The 17,900-nt window shown below is 50.2% G+C and overlaps 9 protein-coding genes across 9 annotated transcripts; 2 read left to right on the forward strand and 7 right to left on the reverse strand.

Annotated features, from left to right (window-relative positions):
* Positions 1-17: 17 nt before the first annotated feature.
* On the reverse strand, positions 18-1,197 carry N7468_008469 (FAD-dependent oxidoreductase; the record flags this gene model as incomplete). Its single annotated transcript, XM_058477765.1, has 2 exons — positions 18-309; positions 365-1,197. 2 exons carry the CDS (start codon positions 1,195-1,197, stop codon positions 18-20), a joined length of 1,125 nt encoding a protein of 374 aa, XP_058328110.1.
* Positions 1,198-1,272: 75 nt separating this feature from the next.
* On the reverse strand, positions 1,273-1,805 carry N7468_008470 (uncharacterized protein; the record flags this gene model as incomplete). The annotated part of the gene is made up of 3 exons (XM_058477766.1): positions 1,273-1,468; positions 1,523-1,699; positions 1,762-1,805. 3 exons carry the CDS (start codon positions 1,803-1,805, stop codon positions 1,273-1,275), a joined length of 417 nt encoding a protein of 138 aa, XP_058328111.1.
* Positions 1,806-2,285: 480 nt separating this feature from the next.
* On the forward strand, positions 2,286-4,928 carry optF (uncharacterized protein; the record flags this gene model as incomplete). The annotated part of the gene is made up of 5 exons (XM_058477767.1): positions 2,286-2,336; positions 2,538-2,735; positions 2,798-4,340; positions 4,391-4,660; positions 4,729-4,928. The coding sequence occupies 5 exons, from the start codon at positions 2,286-2,288 to the stop codon at positions 4,926-4,928; spliced, it is 2,262 nt and encodes a 753-aa protein (XP_058328112.1).
* A 360-nt stretch (positions 4,929-5,288) lies between these two features.
* N7468_008472 (putative guanine deaminase) lies at positions 5,289-6,679 on the reverse strand (the record flags this gene model as incomplete). The annotated part of the gene is made up of 2 exons (XM_058477768.1): positions 5,289-6,234; positions 6,273-6,679. The coding sequence occupies 2 exons, from the start codon at positions 6,677-6,679 to the stop codon at positions 5,289-5,291; spliced, it is 1,353 nt and encodes a 450-aa protein (XP_058328113.1).
* Positions 6,680-7,079: 400 nt separating this feature from the next.
* Positions 7,080-11,722, reverse strand: N7468_008473 (uncharacterized protein; the record flags this gene model as incomplete). Its single annotated transcript, XM_058477769.1, has 6 exons — positions 7,080-7,839; positions 7,891-8,291; positions 8,350-8,997; positions 9,065-10,307; positions 10,349-10,753; positions 10,809-11,722. The coding sequence occupies 6 exons, from the start codon at positions 11,720-11,722 to the stop codon at positions 7,080-7,082; spliced, it is 4,371 nt and encodes a 1,456-aa protein (XP_058328114.1).
* Positions 11,723-11,786: 64 nt separating this feature from the next.
* On the forward strand, positions 11,787-12,053 carry N7468_008474 (uncharacterized protein; the record flags this gene model as incomplete). Its single annotated transcript, XM_058477770.1, has 1 exon — positions 11,787-12,053. The coding sequence occupies one exon, from the start codon at positions 11,787-11,789 to the stop codon at positions 12,051-12,053; it is 267 nt and encodes an 88-aa protein (XP_058328115.1).
* A 432-nt stretch (positions 12,054-12,485) lies between these two features.
* Positions 12,486-13,445, reverse strand: N7468_008475 (4-hydroxybenzoate octaprenyltransferase; the record flags this gene model as incomplete). The annotated part of the gene is made up of 1 exon (XM_058477771.1): positions 12,486-13,445. The coding sequence occupies one exon, from the start codon at positions 13,443-13,445 to the stop codon at positions 12,486-12,488; it is 960 nt and encodes a 319-aa protein (XP_058328116.1).
* Positions 13,446-14,348: 903 nt separating this feature from the next.
* Positions 14,349-15,891, reverse strand: N7468_008476 (FAD-dependent oxidoreductase; the record flags this gene model as incomplete). The annotated part of the gene is made up of 4 exons (XM_058477772.1): positions 14,349-14,834; positions 14,887-15,257; positions 15,340-15,660; positions 15,732-15,891. Coding segments are annotated over 4 exons (1,338 nt in total), but the record flags the coding sequence as incomplete, so codon positions are not given.
* A 628-nt stretch (positions 15,892-16,519) lies between these two features.
* Positions 16,520-17,319, reverse strand: pyr4 (meroterpenoid cyclase pyr4; the record flags this gene model as incomplete). Its single annotated transcript, XM_058477773.1, has 2 exons — positions 16,520-16,730; positions 16,799-17,319. 2 exons carry the CDS (start codon positions 17,317-17,319, stop codon positions 16,520-16,522), a joined length of 732 nt encoding a protein of 243 aa, XP_058328118.1.
* Between the last annotated feature and the right edge of the window lie 581 nt (positions 17,320-17,900).

Here is a 17,900-nt window from a genome sequence, read left to right on the forward strand (position 1 = left end):
TTCGCTATTCCCCGAAGCTACTCTTCAACAATGACATGCTCGCGCTCTGCTCGCTCCACCAGTTTCTGTATCGCATCGGCCACGCCGTATGAAAATGCGTAGCCGCCGCCGCCGAATCCATAGGCAGACAGCAGTGTTCGGTGGCCCTGCTTCTCCGAGTCGAGGCGGAAGCCGCCCTTCCGCGAGGACCGGATGCCAATGATATGGCTGATGTTCTCGGCTGATGGCTTCTCTGGGACGACATCCGGGGCCAAACGGTGCGCACGTTCGAGCTCGTCTCGTGCAATCTCCGGATCCACCTCGGGAGAGCTGGGCAGCGCTGATTAGTTGATGTTCGGAAGGAATGGATCAGCCATCCACTTACAGAGATCCTTGCTGTTTGACGCCGCCTAACACAACCCCTTGCGAGGACGGTCGAGGAATGACATAAGTGTACTCTTGACCATTCCGGAAGTAGAAGGTGTGGCACGCATCTGTTCGTAGAAATACATTCTGACCTCGCTCGGGGTAGACATTGTCGTCCTGAACATCTGTGAGGGTCTTGCTGCCAATTCCACTCGCATTGATGAAGAGCGTGGATTCGGGGAACATGGAGTATAACTCTTCCAAAGAGTTGACTCGCTGGCGGACGAACCGACCGCCGAGTTTGGTAATTTGCTGTCCCAACCAAGGCATGTGCCGGGTTGGGTCAGTCACTAAGGTATCATATGCCCACGCAGAATGGAAGTTGGCGGGATACTCCCCTTGGTTCAGTTCTCGGAACTGCAGGATCTGTGTTAGCCCAGGCGAACCAGCAAGGTGCGATGATTCAGGTCTTCGTACCTTAGAAACCACCGTTCTTCCCCAAATAGCAGAGTTTGGAGCGGGCTCCTTCTCCAGATATTCACGTCCATCCACGACGTGGACGCCCGACTCTGGGTCCTGGGCCATCCTCAACAGGACTCGATGTGAGATGACCTGGTAGTATCGCTGGTCAGGCGTGATGCCGCCTGCAGCATGCCATGCGGCACCAGCCCAGGCCGATGCGTAGTTGATATCTTGGTCGCCTGGCAAGAATTCGGCCACCACCACAACGGAAAACCCGGCCCTTAACAACTGGCGCGCAGCAGCACAGCCAATTATACCAGCCCCAAGGATAACAATTGGCCGTTGCGAGAAAGGCAGCAACGAGCCGTTCACGGAATTGCTGCCACCCATGGCGAAAATGTCGAGATAGGCGAATGTGCGATATCTGGGACGAGTGGGAGAATGATGCGCCGGAGATAGAATGGATCAGACGCGCCGGTCGAGTAGATTTATATCGATCAGATCCTCATTTCTCCGAAGTATCGCAGTGGGCTGGGCCGGAGGTTTCTCCAATTGGTATTCCTTGATTCGCCGTTCGTGGTTGCGGGAGGCGGTTGACAGCGCTCGATCGATACCCACGCACGGGGAACCCCCCTTCTTGAGGAAGTTCCTCGGGAGGTCACTGCCAGAGATAGTTCTGTTGAGCGATCTCCAATGTCTGGAGGCGCTAGAATACCTTCCTGATTCGTTCTGGTGCTTCACCAAAAGCGCTCCGAACCGCCGAGTGGGGGATTGTGCACATGGAGCAGCAGGTGCGTCGGGATGGCCCGCCCGCCCCCTCAACGGCAAGATACGAAGAATCGTCGTCAGGTTGGCCAGTGGGCTGGTCTTGGGCTTCCAATGCTTCCAGAACCTAGTGGATTACGGAGGAGTCCTCGGATTAGAGTCCTTGGGTACGCGAATCGATTGGCGTACCAGCCTGGGCTCTCGGCGGAGTCGTGCGGGGGAAGGCTGGTCATGGCTATGACTATGGGGTATGATGCGATTTTGCCTCGATTAGAGGATGATGATACAATCTATCGGGGTACCAGAGGGCAGGAACATGGTACATGCAAATGCAACAAGTGCAACAAGATGCACGAGTACCCCTATTCCACGGTGGTTACGGAGTCCGGCAAGTCCTATGTAGTATTGGGAAAGGGCGGGCTTGCCCGACACTGTAGAGTTCGCTAATGGCGATTGGACGCGCGCAAGAATGTCCGACCAAAATTCTCCTTTTCGCATATCTTCCTTATTCCTGCCAACGTGATCGGTCGGATTGTTTCCTTTTCTTCTCAGATGTTAGGCCCGTCACACAGCATTCCTCTTTCCAGACCTCTCTGTGCGGAAGACGGGGCTCTGGCTCTCCTGTAGACGATCTCGCCGATTCCCCCTGGCCAGTCGGAAGTCTTGGCAGGATCGACCGTGTTGGGCCCCACGCAAGGATGGAGAAGTCAAGGATGGAGAAGGCCAAAGGAGAGGAGACTTACAGGGGACAGAATTGGTACAAAGTACGTTTCTCGTGATATCCTGGCGTCTGCGATTCGTTAGGCGCTGATGGCTGGCCTGACCCCCCATCGGCTCGGAGCGCCACTTGGCGCCCATTTCAAATCCCCAAAGATCTAGAGCCCCAGAGCTGCAAAGCAGTCGTGGGGGGAGTACATCGGCAATCATAATCGGAAACCCATGGATTGGACGTTAACTCGTCACAGGAACCCTCTTCAGATAATGTCGCCGACGACCCCGACGAGACCCCGGTCCTGCGCGACCACGATGCCGAACAAATTCTCCCCTATGAGGCCGATGATTCGCCGTATCCCGAGGTGCGCGCCGTCATCGACCCCATCGACGATCATAAATTGCCTATCAACACCGTTCGAATGTGGACTATTGGGCTGATATTTACTATCGTGAGTCCGAATGAGCCGAGATGCAGTGAAATAGGCCGCTAATCACGCATCACTCGCGACAGGTCGGTAGTGGACTGAACCAGTTTTTCAGTTTAAGAAACCCTAGTGTTACGATTAGTGCGTTGGTCGCGCAGTTGTTAGCGTTCCCTGTTGGTTGTGCTTGGGCCAAATGGATGCCAATCGGTATACTCAATCCGGATCGTCACTTCAACATCAAAGAACATGGCCTGGTCACTATCATGGCGAATGTCTCTTTCGGGTCGGCGGCTGCTACCCAGGTCATCGAAGCCGTCGTGAAATTTTACGGCATGAAGTCTGATGGAGGGTTTGAAGTCCTGCTGTGTATCACGACCCAACTTTTTGGATTTGGACTGGCCGGCATGGCCTCGCGATGGTTGGTGACGCCGGCGTCGATGCTGTGGCCGTCCACGCTATCCAACGCAGCTCTTTTAAAGACACTTCATTCTCGGGAGAACCCCGTGGCCGATGGCTGGAAGATCACTCGATTACGATTCTTCCTTTTCGTCTTCTTTGGTGGAGCCATATGGTACTTCGCACCCGGCTACCTATTTACCGGACTCAGTACCTTCAGCTTCATCTGCTGGATTGTGCCAAGGAATGTTGTGGTCAACCAGTTGTTTGGACAGGTCACTGGACTCGGAATGTCCGTGTTGACCTTTGACTGGGCCCAGGTGGTCTTTGCTAACCAGAGTCCACTGCTAGTCCCTTTCTGGGCCGGCCTCAACGTAATGGGCTCCTTTGCCCTCTTCTTCTGGGTCGTCGTGCCCATCGTCTATTATACGAATACCTGGTATTCGGCTTACCTGCCTATGCTTAACTCTAATACCTTTGACAATACCGGCAAGTCTTATAATACTAGCCGGATCTTGAGGCCCGATGGAACTGTGAACTGGAAATCTTACGAAAACTATTCCCCGATGTTCCTTCCCACTGGATATGCCATCACATTTGGTGTAGCATTTGCCAATCTGACCGGCATCTTCGTCCATATTGCACTTTATCATGGCCAGGATTTGTGGCACCAAATGAAGGGTACAGGAAAAGAAGACGTCCACGCGAGGCTCATGGCCAAGTACCGCAAGGTTCCTTGGTGGTGGTTCGCTACGGTTACCATCATCATGTTTGTCCTGAGTATCGTCACCAATGAGGTGTGGCATACCGGTCTTCCAGTTTGGGCTGTGGTGGTGGCGTTTATGTTGCCCATTGTTTACTTTATCCCGGTGGGGATTATCAAGGCAGTAACAAATATCAGCAGCAACCAACTTAATCTTATCACCGAGTTCATTGGAGGGTATGCATTCCTGGGAACCCCTATCGCGAATATGGTGTTCAAGTTCTACGGCTACGTTGCCCTGCAGCAGGGGCTTGAGTTTGTTGCTGATATGAAGCTGGCCCATTATCTCCACGTCCCCCCTCGCACCCTTTTCGCCGCCCAAGGTCTGGCTACCTTGGTTGGTGCCATTGTTCAGTGCGGGGTGACGGTTTTCATGATTACTCGGTTTAATGGAGTCTGTACTTCTGATGCGGCCGGTAATTTCACATGTCCCCACGGACAGGTGACCTATTCCTCTTCCCTGATCTGGGGTAAGTTTTAACCATGTTGGCCTTCCGTTGAGTAACTTACATTTTTCTAGGTGCTATCGGCCCTGGTCGCCTTTTCTCCCCCGGCCAGATCTACGGTCATATCCTTTGGTTTTTCCTCGTCGGACCGGTAGCTGTTGTGATTACATGGCTGCTCGGTCGCCGTTGGAAGGCCTGGAACTACATCTCCTGGCCGGTTGCATTTGGTGCGATGAGTCTTGTGCCCCCGGCCACCGGAGTCAGCTTCTCATCTTGGTGGGTAATTAATGTGATATTTAACTTCTTCTTGCGCCGTCGCAAGCCCGCGTGGTGGTCCAAGTACAGTATGTGATACCAACCCCTTAACCCCCTCTTCCCCATCATTTATGCAATGCGTACTCACATCCACTAGACTATGTTCTCTCCGCCGCGCTTGATTGCGGTGTGGCTGTCGCCACCGTCATCATCTTCTTTTGCATTACTCTGCCAGCTGGTTCTTTGAGCTGGTGGGGAAACAATGTATACAAGACTACAGCCGATGGCATGGGCACGCCCTATAAGAGCCTTCCCGACCGCGGCTACTTTGGGCCTGCGAAGGGAACTTGGCACTGATTTTGAACATCGCTGCATTGCTGTACATTTGGCCAGGCCATTATCCCAGCACCCCCCTTTACGCGCATATATGCATGGTAGGAACCCTGTGACATATTCCTCATTTCTTCTAAATTTTCTTTTGCGTCGGAGGCGGATACTCATTTCGAACTGTTGATAATTTGAGCCCTGGATATACCTTTAGCGCATTGTTGTTGTTAGTTTCTACTAGTATATACGTATGCAATTCCTTTCTTAAAGCTCGAGACGCGTCGGTGTCTTCTAGTAGTCCTTCGATCAGTCCAATGATGAGCTGGGCTCACTGTCAAAGTACCTGGCGCTGAGATGTGAATTGCGGCGTCATTGATTATCTATACTGGCTTATGCCTTCACTGAACGCCCACGGATGTACACTTTCGCAATGTTTCGATCATCCCCAGTCATGACCCACTTTTCGAAGATCACAGATAGAGAATCTTCCTCTTCTACAGGTGTCATTGTACCCGGATTCTCCTCATTTATGGCATGCACCTCAAGAGCGTCGAACTCTTTGCCCACTGCAAAGCTTCCCACTTTATGGTCCAGCCCGCAGACCTGGGCGCCTCCCAGCGTGGCGAGAAAAAACCCTTCCACCAAGGATAAAGCTTCGTCTTTCCCCTCAGTACTTGTCTGCCGCGCAATTGAGACCACGAACGCTTGCCTCATGCACTCCAGCATGGATATAGAATGCCCTCCTCCGCAATCAGTTCCGAGTCCCACCTTGATACCCCGTCTCAGATACTCTCGTATTGGAGCAACCATGAAGACGTCCATCGTCGTATTCGAAATCGGACAGTGCGCAACTCCACAACGACGCTGTTCTAGTGTCTGGATCTCCTCTTCGGCCAAGTAGATGCAATGCGCCAGAATAGACCTTTCATTCAAAAGCCCAAAATGACCGTACAGCTCCGTCTCCGTCCTAAACTCCGGAAACAGCGAGCGAGTGAACTCAATTTCACCCTGCGCTTCGTTAAAATGCGTCTGGATCGGCAGGTCTGGATACTCCTTCGCGATCTCCCCTATCCCCATCAGCAGATCAGGCTCGCAGGAGACCGCAAACCGAGGCGTAAGAACCGCCTGCACGAGCTTATTATCCGGGTCGATCTTCTGAATATGCCGAATGACTTCCCGCGTCTGCTCCAGCGACTCGTTGACCGACAAATCGCGATACCAGTCGGGCGCGTGCCGGTTCATATTGCATTTTCCTACCAGCGCTCGCTGCCCCTTCTCCAGACACACGTCTGCAAGGATGCGGGTAGCTTCCCCGTGAGCGAGCCGTAATACGACGCTGTTGTGATCCCCTGCCGCAGGAGCCCCGATACGCACGACGAGTATGTCTGCCGGGCGTAGGCCGTGTCGGCGAATTTGGCTTCGTGGGCGAAGGTGATGTCGTTGAGCCATTCGAGGAGGGTTTTCCCGCGGCCGATCCCGCGCTGCGTCCACTGCGGGGCGTGGTTGTGGGTGTCTATGAAACCAGGGCAAAGGAATTGGCCGCGAGGGAGATACTTGATGGGAAACACATCGGGGGCGTAGCCTAGTTCTGTGATGATGGAGTTGATCTGCCCCGGCTCCACTCCGGTTTGGAGCGCCTGGATCTTGCCGTTATTGTCGACGATTATGAGGCTGTTTTCTAGGATTTCGAGAGTGGTGAGATTTGGAGTGTGGATTAATATGCCGTAGAAGCCGATGGGGAGGCCGCTTGTTGGGGCTGGAGAGGTGACGAGGTCGTCCATGGCGGTATGATGAGCTGTTGCGGAGGTGAAGCAGCTATGACGCTGCGAGGTGTTTATCGGCGAGGGGTTCAGCCAAGCAGGCGCGATAAGACGTAAGACAGTTTATCCGAAACCGCGACAAGTTTCGAAATCCTATTTGGTAGCACTGTGCTTATATGGGGCACCCAGCTCAGCGGACCCCAAAAATTTCTCAACGGACCCCAAACGGCTTATATGGCCTACGAAATTTGCGAGCTGTCACTAGGGGGGGAGTCGATAATCGAGACATATGAAGTTAGGTGTATAATGATATATCATAGATTCTGTGCACCAAAAGGCATGACATGGCTAGATTCCGCGTAACAACCTCCGGCCGAGGCAAAGGCTGGACTAGGGAAGGAACAACGCCGACGATGGGAGATTATGTTTTTTTGACCTTGTTCTTCCTGGAATATGGCAAAACCCGGAAGAGATAGTACAGGGAAATGGCGGCAAGAATGTTGAAGGCAAAATACGCCCAAAGAAGGCCGTAGTCGCGCCATCTCAAGTCCCAGAAGATGTCGCGACTTGCCAGATATTGATCGGCAGATCGAAGGGGGCAGTATTGGCATTCCGATGTGGAGTTCCAATTAAGGAGTCGTCCGGGCGCAAATTCAAGGTATTCCCTGAGATATTCACCGCACGTCTGTCCCGCGGGGGCATCGAAGGATACTACCTCGCGATCGGTACAATGAATGGGCCGACCATGTAATGCAGTAGCACTGATGCCACCGACGTAATAAGTTAACGGAGAGACTCGGTGCATATAGCTCCAGAAAGGAGGCAAGTTGCTCGGTGCTTGCATGACGCCGTTAGACAGTAACGAAAGAACAAACATAAAGAGAGCGAGCATGCTGCCCAAAATAGGGTTTGGTATCGCAGCAGCTATTAAATGGGCAAAGCTAGATGCGAAAAGAAAGAATTGTAGAACGAAAAGGAAAACTAGACATTGACGCTCGGAGTCCTGGTTGCCGCCGTAGACGGAAAAGTAGAAGGAAGCCCATGTGCAGATGCCGAGGAGAGCTTGCCAGGGAAGCTCGACTAAAATTTGCGAAAAGATGAATACCTGCCATGAATATGTTCGGGAAGGCCGTTCACGTAGCTCATATAGGGCTCGTCTGCCGATAAACTTTGGGAGAATTCTGTCAACGGTGAGCGTCTCATGTTCTATGGGAGGGCTGGGATAAACTCACTGGTTGACCATCGTCGAAAAGATAGTGCATAAGAGAAACAAACTAAACATTGTGTTTTGGAAACCTTGATTGGACTCATCGGACATCCAAAATGAGAACCCAATGAAGAGACCGGAAACAATGCCCAAGGAGAGTTTAGCCATGATATACTCTGGTTGGCGGTAGTATTGCTGAAAATCGCGCTTGAGGACATGATGGATCTGGCTACCGACAGGCATTGCAAATTCGAGTTCCTTGGGTGTATCCGTGGTTGGAGTTTGAGATGGAGTTGAAGCCATCCGATCCAACTCATCGATAACTGCTTGATTCTGAGCACTTTTCTTCCATATGTCCACCCAATCAAGAGCCTGTGAGTTTTCCTGGGGGCCCTGATTCACCACATCAAGCATGTATTCTGCGGGCTATACAGAGAAACTGTGAGTTTCAATCATGACGTTCAACGATGTGACGAGGACTTACATTTTCGGTTGGTCCACACGGACGCGCTCCATTGCTTTCCAGATAATCCAAAAGCGTGCGAGAATGGCTTCCAATATCCCCGAAGTAGACAGGCCTACCACCCTGAGCCAGCAGAAGTAGGCGATCGAATTGTTCAAACATCACAGCACCTGGTTGATGGATGGTCGCGAGGACAGCTTGGCCATGATCGGCAAGTTTCCTCATAAAAGCACAAATAGCCCAGGAGCTTTGAGAATCCAATCCACTGGTTGGCTCATCCAAGAAGGTTAAAAGTTCTGGTTTTGCGGCGAGCTCAACACCAATAGTTAGGAGCTTTCTCTGCTCAATGTTCAATCCGTGGCCAGGGATTCCGATGATGGCATCGGAAAAATCCCCCATTCCCAACAGATGAATAACATCTTCTACAAATTCATATTTTTCATCGATGGGCGTGGATCGCGGCTGCCGCAAAGCAGCACTGAACCGAAGAGCTTCGCGAATGGTGGAAGATTCGAGATGAAGGTCGTGTTGCTCGACATACCCAGTGTTTCGGCGAAAACTGGCGTTGAGATTGTTGCCATCAACTAGCATCTCTCCAGTGACAACACCCACGGTCATTCTCTGGGCCAAAACATCCAAGAGAGTAGTCTTGCCTGCACCAGAGAGGCCCTAACGTGATATCAGTATTAACCCCCCTGCTTGAAATAAGCCAGAAGTACGTGGATGAGAGACATACCATAAGAGCCGTTAGAGTCCCTGGCTTAGCCCATCCATTCACATCGTCAAGTAGTCGTTTTGTTCCTCCCTTGACCGGAATGTCATAGGAAAGTCCCTTCCAACTGAAAACGCGCCTTTGCTGCGGCACAGACAGGCACAAGTGACTTCTTGAAGATTGAACTTCTCTCAAAGCCCCGGATTGTTTGCGAGACTCAAGATCATCAGCTCCGGGGTTGTCTGGGGAGTTCCTAGAAAGGAAACACAAAGTGTTGCCACTCGAGGCTGTGCCTGGCACCAGCTCGGTGAGAATCAGGTAGGCAGCATGAAAGAAAACCAAAAATGCAACAATAATGCCAAAGTTTCGCCATAGATGACTATGAGAGTACTGATAATTCTTTTCGATGAATACATCCCCAGAGACATACAGCTGTCCTGCCGTGGAACCGACTACCGAACAGGTGAAAGATGACCCGAGAACATGGGGATAATCGGGCACAAAATTGACACAGATAGCTTTCAAACCATGGAATTCATTGGATATGACTCCCTCGAAGGCATAAAAGATTGGATTGATCCACCGGATCCAGCCAAGCCACGGTCGCATGTCGGGTTGAGGTACAGTGTAGCCGGTATAGACAGCGATGCAGATAATGATAATTCCACCAAGGGCCATGGCTTGACCAAGAGTTTTCGTCATTGTAGCTAGACAGCGGAATAGACCCGACATGGTGACGACCGAGGTGAGCTGAAAGAGAATGTAAATGAAGAAGTGACCAGCCTCCCTCCGAAGATTGGCCATGAAGTAGATGACTATACTCGCAAGGAGACAACGAAGGAGCTTGACTGGAAGGTCGATGATGACACTGGCGAAAGCTTCAGTGAAAGGGCGAACAAATGCGTAGTTGGCGTGTTTCTCGACAATTGCTCTCTGACTATACAACACATTAATCTCCAGTAAAGAGATAAGGTTATTCGTAAGAACGGCCAAAAAGATGACAGACGCGCGCTGCGAAAGTCCCGAAGAATCATTGGGGATGTTGTAGAAAAGAGATCCGATCAGAACCGCAAGGACAATCTGAACGATCGCGGTGGAGATGATACCTGCGAGATCATTGAGGTTCCGTCGATACGCTCTGACAAGGCACAGACGTAGCTGCATCGGCACTGAAATGAGGTAGGGGCTAGAGTATCGGATGTGGTTGGCTTGCTGGCTGTGTTTGGCATCGCTCAACCAACGTTCTTGTTGTCCACCGAGGGAAAGGCTTCCGCGTGCCTGTTCATCTTCACTCTCAGGCTTGCATACTCGGGGCTCTGCTTCCAACGGGCTTCGAACTCCTCTGGGGTCCGTGGAACGCTACTTTCCATGCCCTTCCGCGGCTCACGCTCACTGGGGTTGGTGATCGCAGTGAGGAAATCCGCGCTCACTTGCCGAGGATGGCGTTTCCAACCCATCTCCTCGAAGTATGGAACAGCATTGCGACACGGACCGAAGTATATCTGGTGACCCTCGTAGAGGAGGATCACGTTGTCGAATGTGTTGTAAATGGCATCCGAGGCCTGATATACTGCCGCAGCGTGGCATGTTTTTGATACATCGGCCGATAGGCGAAGGGCTTGCGCGAAGTCAAGGGCGCTGTTAGCATCCAGACCTCGAGTACTGTTGTCCCAAGCACCGATGGGAGCTCTTGCTAATGTCATTTCTGCTATGCTATGCAAAAAGTTAGTATAATCACTACCTCAAGAATTACTGAAAAGAGACTCACCTCACTCTCTTCCTTTCGCCACCACTGACTCCACGGATATACTCGTTGCCGACGTGCGTATCCTTTGTATGCGACAGACCATAGAGATCCATGACTGCCTGCACAGCAGCCTTGACATATTCCCCACGGCTCACATTGACTGCTCGGGTGTGAGGTGCACGCGAGGACGCAGCGAACTCAAGAGTTTCACCAACTGTCAAATGAGGGAAATGATAGTCCTCTTCGGCATTATAAACAACTTCACCCCGGTATTCCTTCAACAATATCTCTAAAGAGATGCTTTGGTACTGAATTTTGCTGGCTGGGTCGAGACTAAGGCCATCCAGGTAGCCACATACCGCCTTCAAGAAGGTAGAGCACCCGCTTCCTGGGCGCCCGAGCACCAGGAGTAGCTCTCCGGGACACAAAAGTCCATCAAGCCCGTAAAGGATTTGACTTGAAGTTTGCCGACTATGTCTGCCCCCCAGTAGTTTTGCAAGTCGCTTTATTGGGCTCACCAAAGCCGAGACAACAGTTGGCTGAGTAGAGGTAGATGAAGCAGAGCCGTGAACAGAAAGATTCTCAAACAGCACCCCGATTTGTCGACCTTCACCTGTGTGTGAATCGAGAGTATGTTTTTTCTCTTTGCTGAGCTCGTTTCGGTCGATAGATGAATTGGAAAGGAGGGCATCTGTTGGCTTTTCACAGATCTGGGTTTCCTTGTCTTGGTCGGGTTGCTTCAAGTGGGCTTCCGAATACGTCCCAGACTCATTAATGGCTGGCGAGGGGTTCGCGATATCAGCTTGTGGCTGTTTAAGTTGGCTCGTCTGGGTTTTCTCAGCACTGTCTCGCGCCATAATGAAGTTCCAGACCTCTGTTGCTTCTCTCTGGAAGGAAGTTCCAAAGACTTGAACAATGCTGATTCGGATTCTCATGAATGTTTTTGATCATCCCTTAGTCCGACCAATAGAAATACCCACTGAACAGTATCAATGCATTATGCATAGGATCAATGAGGATTCAGCCCCTGGCAGCATTCCGCTAATTAGCCCCCTCATCCGTGTCCCGATGTATTCAGGCATCGAAGGAATTTTAGTGCAGATCGCTGGAGCAGCGATCGGAGCCAGTGTGCGCTGTGTAAATCGTAACGTGGTTTTGGACTGCGAACTGACCTGCAATGGTGTTCAAGAACTGCTGAACCCTGCGAAGGGAATATCGAATGATGTTACCAAATCTAATCTGCCCGAAGACAGATGGGTGAACTAGGCGATGTTTAAGCAGACTCTATGAGGAAAACAGGGGTGAGGCTGGACCAAACTTGCTCGTCCCGTCCCAAACTATGCGACCTCTATGAGACAATGTTTTAAAGAGTGGATGGGGGGAATAAGCATCTCGGCCATCAAGGGTATATGCTCAGAGCTTCGACGGATTTCGCTGAATTTGGAATTACTGGTTGGAGGTACAAATTTGGAGAGTATTTTTCAACCTCCAGCCAGTTTGCTAAATAAGGGCAGGAACAGGAGACGGTTAATCCGTGGTCTGTGCTGCCAGCGGTTCGCCACAAAACATAACGAAAAAGTAGACGAAGAGCCCAGGGGCTCTATGCTCGGATACTTTATCCAGGCCCAAACCGGAATATTTGATACTAAGCGAAGTTGGCCTTTCCAGGACAATGGCGATGGTGCATCAAGAGCCCCACTAGTTGTCACGAGCGAAGCATTCGATTCCAAAGCCAAGGACCCAGAAAATACTAGCGAGGAAGCACGAGGATTTTGCGCTAGACTCCACCCCGGCTGCTTTACCAACTTGGGTGGATTTGAGCAGGTTTCCAAAGCCAAAGAAATGGCCACCAACGGACACAATAAAGAACGGGAGGCCGAGCCCAGTGAGTAGCCCAGCAGACGCAAAGAATGCAGTCGAGAGGTAGAAAAGAAAGTACGCGAGTGGATACATGGAGTCCCGGAATCGCACCGCCATGTTTTTCACTCCGACTTTCAAGTCTTCTTCGGTGTCTTGACGCGAATAAACTACATCCACCATGATGATGACGGTTGCAATGAAAAGGAACATACAAATGGTTGGCACAAGGTGATCAAGAGGGCTGATACCCAGACTGTGCATGGACATTGGAATTGCCCACCCGATGTTTCCCAACGTCAGCTGGGGATAGTCAGTGACTCTTTTGCCAAATGGATAAAGTAGCGCAGCGAAGACGACTATGCCCGCCTCCAGCTTGCATTCGGAGGGTAGGAACAATAAGACGGAGCTGCCGCATGCAAAAAGGGCTGCAGTGAAAAGCACAGCGCCTGCTGGAGAAACTGCTCCTCGAGGTAACGGCCGAGATCTTGTGCGCGAGATTTGGCGATCGAGATCCAAGTCGATTAAATCATTCCATACGCACCCAGCACACCGGAGGAAAAAAGACCAAATGGTCAAAAGCGCTGTGCGGTGGGCGAGCATGGCTAACGGAATCTGCTCTGAGGAAAGTGATGCACTGTATGCTACTCCAACAAAATAGGGAGATGTATTGAGGTAAAATCCCAATAGTCGATGGATTCGAGTCAATTCCGCGTACGGCGCTATAGAAGGTGGAAGGGATCCAAGAATACGACCTGGTGGCTCTGGGGAAGCTTTCTTGCCCACTTTGGATTTGGGCATTCTGATACCAGATGAATCAACTTCTGAGAGCTGAAAGAAAAGAAAAAGACCCTTAAAGTGGCCGCGTTGGGGAAGACTATGAAGTCAATATGAGGCAGTATATGGTTAGAGGAAGGGTAGGAATTCAGCACTGGTAGGACGTAAAGTGGTGTAAATGATGGGTAACCTGGAAAGATTTAACGACCGACAGGCAATAGAAGAATGACGAATGACCTCCAGGGTTCTGCAAAAATATCACATGCATCGCTCCCGCTGAACATTGCAAAAGGTTTCCATGTACAAAGGTGCGATGGCTCCTTGCATGATCGACTTCATTCCACAGAACCTGGCATACAACATGAGACGGACCGAAGGAGAAAGTAAGCACTAGTGATCGAACCGCTGCGACTTTGCATCAATACCACGTACTAAAAGGGCCGATGCCTCCTGATTGACCCATAATTACTTTTACAGTCTGCGTGATTAGATTGGTGGATCCTTGCAGGGCGGATCGACTGGTCTGAACGAATGAAACCGGTCAATAGACCATTCATGGGAGAGCCCTAAGTACGTTATGGAGCTGAAACTCTTAGTTCGGATCCGGAAATTGAGTTCTTGCCAGGGGCTCAATACGAGAGATTAAAGCGATACTGCCCTTCTGATGGACTTGGAAATACCTAACCTGTGGTATCGCCTAACGATATGTTGTCTCTGATAACTAATAGTCCTGACAAAACCGCTAGTGCCACTAAAATTTCCAAACTTGCATGTATATAAGCATATAAAGAGTTCAACATACCACGAAGATATGATCACGATATCGTCCCAATCTAAGGAACTTAATTAAAGTTTCAAAAAGGGCATCCACTGCGGGCACGTAAAAAGCATACCGAGAAAGCAAAGCATGCGTACTCGGACATATGTCTAATCAAAAAAAGAGATTCGGCTCAGGAGGAACCAAGAATTTGAAGTAGATCCAGCAAAGAACCAACGAAGATCCCCAGAGAAAGTACCACCGAAGCCAAGATTCTTTCTTTGCCTTGGAGGAGTTTGAAGTCCATCCAGACCCAGTACGTCCAGGGAGAGGAGGAAATCAACCGTGTCACCTGTGGCGAGTACCTTTGAAGTCGCTCTTTCAATTAAAGGGCCTATATATGGGAATATATAACGCCCTGCAGACCTTTTTACCCAATCATCACGAGTATGGAACCGAGCGCCGAACCGGGATCGCTGATATGTACTCATAGCGCGCCCATATCTTAGCGATTGATACTCCTGTAGCATGCTTTCGATAGCTTTGGTCGATTTGCTATGCGAAATATCTCCTTGGGAAAGGCCATGAATGAGGGATGCGAGGACAGCTGCGTCTTCGATGGCAGTATTCGCTCCTTGTCCAATATTGGGTGTCATCTGAGGTGTGGCTTCAGTTAGATCATCACATGTCTCACGGATTATATCGTACCTTGTGAGCACTGTCTCCCATGAGAGCTATGCGATTGAAATGCCATGTCTTGAATATGCCCTCCTCTAGTACTGTCATCGAAGCAACCACGCGGTTATTCCAGAGATCCCTGACGCAGATATCGCCCAGAAGACGCACATCCGCCAACTTATCACAGAGCTCGGTAGCTTTGGAGGTGGTAAAGCGAGGGGCATTAGGGTAAACGTATTTTTGATCAAGTTTCTCGATAATAAACCAAAATATCCGGTCGCCTCTTCCATGGAATGTGATGATGGAGAACCTGTCTCCGTATCTGTTGATATGCTCTCCGGCCTTGAGGCCAGGAACTGCGGAAGATATTCCGAACACGCAGACATACTCAACAGCAAGACCTAGCGAAGAACGAAAGCCGCGGGTTAGAAAGTGCAAGAAAAATCAACCGGGCCTGGTTTTCAAGAAAGAGTGCTGACGAACTGTTCTTCTCACTGGACGGAATTGAATCGGGCTCCATCTCTTCCGCCAGCCGCCACATCTCCGATCGAACACGACTATGAACACCATCTGCACCCACAACAAGATCTGCAGGGTACACTTCCCCGCTGTCCGTGAACACGATCGCCTTATTTGGCTGGAGTGATATTTTTGACACTCGTTGATCCGTGAGTATCTTGGACTTCGTCGGGTAGCCTCGATACAATATTTCAAGGACTTTCTGTCTATCCAAAGAAACAATCGGGTAAAAGAGTCTAAACAAACAGATTAGTATAATGCAAAGCGCGATAAACAAGAAACGGACTTTTCATGAATTTTCTTGGGCAGTAAGCTGCTAAAAGAATATCCATCAGGGAAACAGATGTGCATTCGACTGATAGGCGCAGTGAGTTTCTCAAGACTGGTCCAAAGCCCGAGTTGATGTAGGACTTGAGCTCCATTTGGCCATATTCCAATAAATGCCCCCTCCTGTGGAGCTATTTCTGACCTCTTCTCAAGAACGACATGGTCAATATTTGCTTTGGCCAGAGAATGGGCTAAGGTCAATCCGGCAATAGACCCCCCCAACAATGACAACCTTGAAATCAGATTTCTCCATGTTTGTTGGGATTAGGTGAAAAGAAAAGAGAGTTAGCCAGTCGAGAAAATACCTGCAAAGGGATATGGAAAGTCTAGATTCAGTCCCAGACCATCCTTCACAGGCAAGTTGTTGGAATTGGCGCAATGCGGCTTGATGAACTCTCGGCTCCGCCCCTTGCTGCGGCTGCCGTTACTACTTTGATCTTAGTAAATCTTGAAGGAATATGCCTGGAAAACCCCTAGATATGCATCGGGCCGATGGATACATCGCATTTACTGACCGATCGTACCAATCGGTACTTTGTTTTGATCCGTACGCAGACTGCCCTAGTTGGTATAACGGACAGCTGGTTCTCGCCGGCATCAATCTTCAGAATACTGACACGGAAAAAGCACACACCAATTTGACCGATGTGGTCTCAACTGAAATTTTGTCATGGAGAATACGATGGACAGTGGCCCACATGCATACATGCGTCTATTTCGATAATCAGTTTTCATCTTTTTCATCCTTCTTTTCCATCCAAAACATTTTCTATTGTTCTAACGGAACACACAAAAGCAGATTGAGGGTGCTTCGCCTTTAGTTTCTCTTTTTTGGGGCTGCAGCACTGGCTAACTCCTGGCGCCGAACAGCCGAATATAAGAATGGATAAGAAACATCAAGCACAAGAGTCAGGATAATATAGAATTTGCACATAGGACTCTCGAACCAGGGCCCTGCAGGGATATCGCAGATGTAGTAAATGGACAATTTAATGAATCCTCCCACTGTTGCAGTGGCTCGTAGTCCCCTATCGCCACGTTAGCATCAACAAAACTCTGGCAGAACTGTAAATTCCCATCTTAATCAGTGACTTACCACGTCAACAAGGAGCTTCCGCGAGTACTGTTCCGTGCCAGAAGCTGGCAGATCGGCCCCAGGCTTGCTAAGGTCTGGCATAGAACACCGCCATAGAAAAACCCTAAATCAGGACCGACCTCTTCCGCGAAAGACCATTGCGCCCCAAGGAAGCCAAGAGTGACTGCCCCATAAATGAAACGTATATTTCTTTTCACGATCGGAGTATCATCCCATTCGTTGGGTGCAAATTTCAGAATGTATGTAACCACGGCGCAATGGACCAAGAACCATACTTTGACACCACCCTGCCAGTGGGCACTCGCGGTTGGGTGTATGAATGCGTACACAAACTCCCATGCAATATCACAGCAGAGAGGGAAGACTCCGGTGTTGGGAATCTTTTCGCGCCCTGAAACATACATCATGCTGAAGTAGTTCAGTGTCCAGCATATGCCAGCCAGAATTCGTAGAAATTCGGCTACCGACTCTAGCTGGGCGCGGTACTCTAGAGCCGCTGAGAGTAGGGTAGCACCTCCCATGATTGGCAATTGGCAACTGGTAAAGAGAAACAGGAGAACTTCGCAATAGGATTGAACTTTGACCGCGAGGAGGAAATATACAAAAGCAACGTTCATAGACTTCTTAAGCATGTCCGCGGAGTATAACCTATCTTGAGGCCTTGCTGCCCACGGCGTCAATCCGTAATATGCAAGGACTAACGATCATGGAACACGATGCTGCAAGTACTTTCCTGATTGTCGGGTCAAAATGCATCGACCCTGCAGGGAGAATGAAGGGCGGGGTGGCTGGCTGAACAGACCTGTACACGAATTCCAGTGGGGCATCTACTGTACACACGGCAACAGCAACTGAGCTTGAAGATGATTGGATTCAGTTCTAACGTAAAGCACCGTGTGGGGCAACCTACCGGTATGGTAATATCTCAATACGAACCGTGTGTCTGGGCGGGCGGATCGTACCGTGTGGATACCCTTAAATGACCCACTCGCGGTGGCGTAAATGTATTATCAGTACATGTAATTTGGCAAAAACAGGAAATACACGGACCGTATGCCGGACAATCCGCAGGACTTAGCAATTCCTTACGTGCTATACTTCT

This window comes from Penicillium chermesinum (assembly GCF_028974085.1).
Source record: "Penicillium chermesinum strain IBT 19713 chromosome Unknown utg000006l:1.0-2335141.0:1.0-2336784.0, whole genome shotgun sequence".
NCBI classification, from domain to species: Eukaryota; Fungi; Ascomycota; class Eurotiomycetes; order Eurotiales; family Aspergillaceae; genus Penicillium; species Penicillium chermesinum.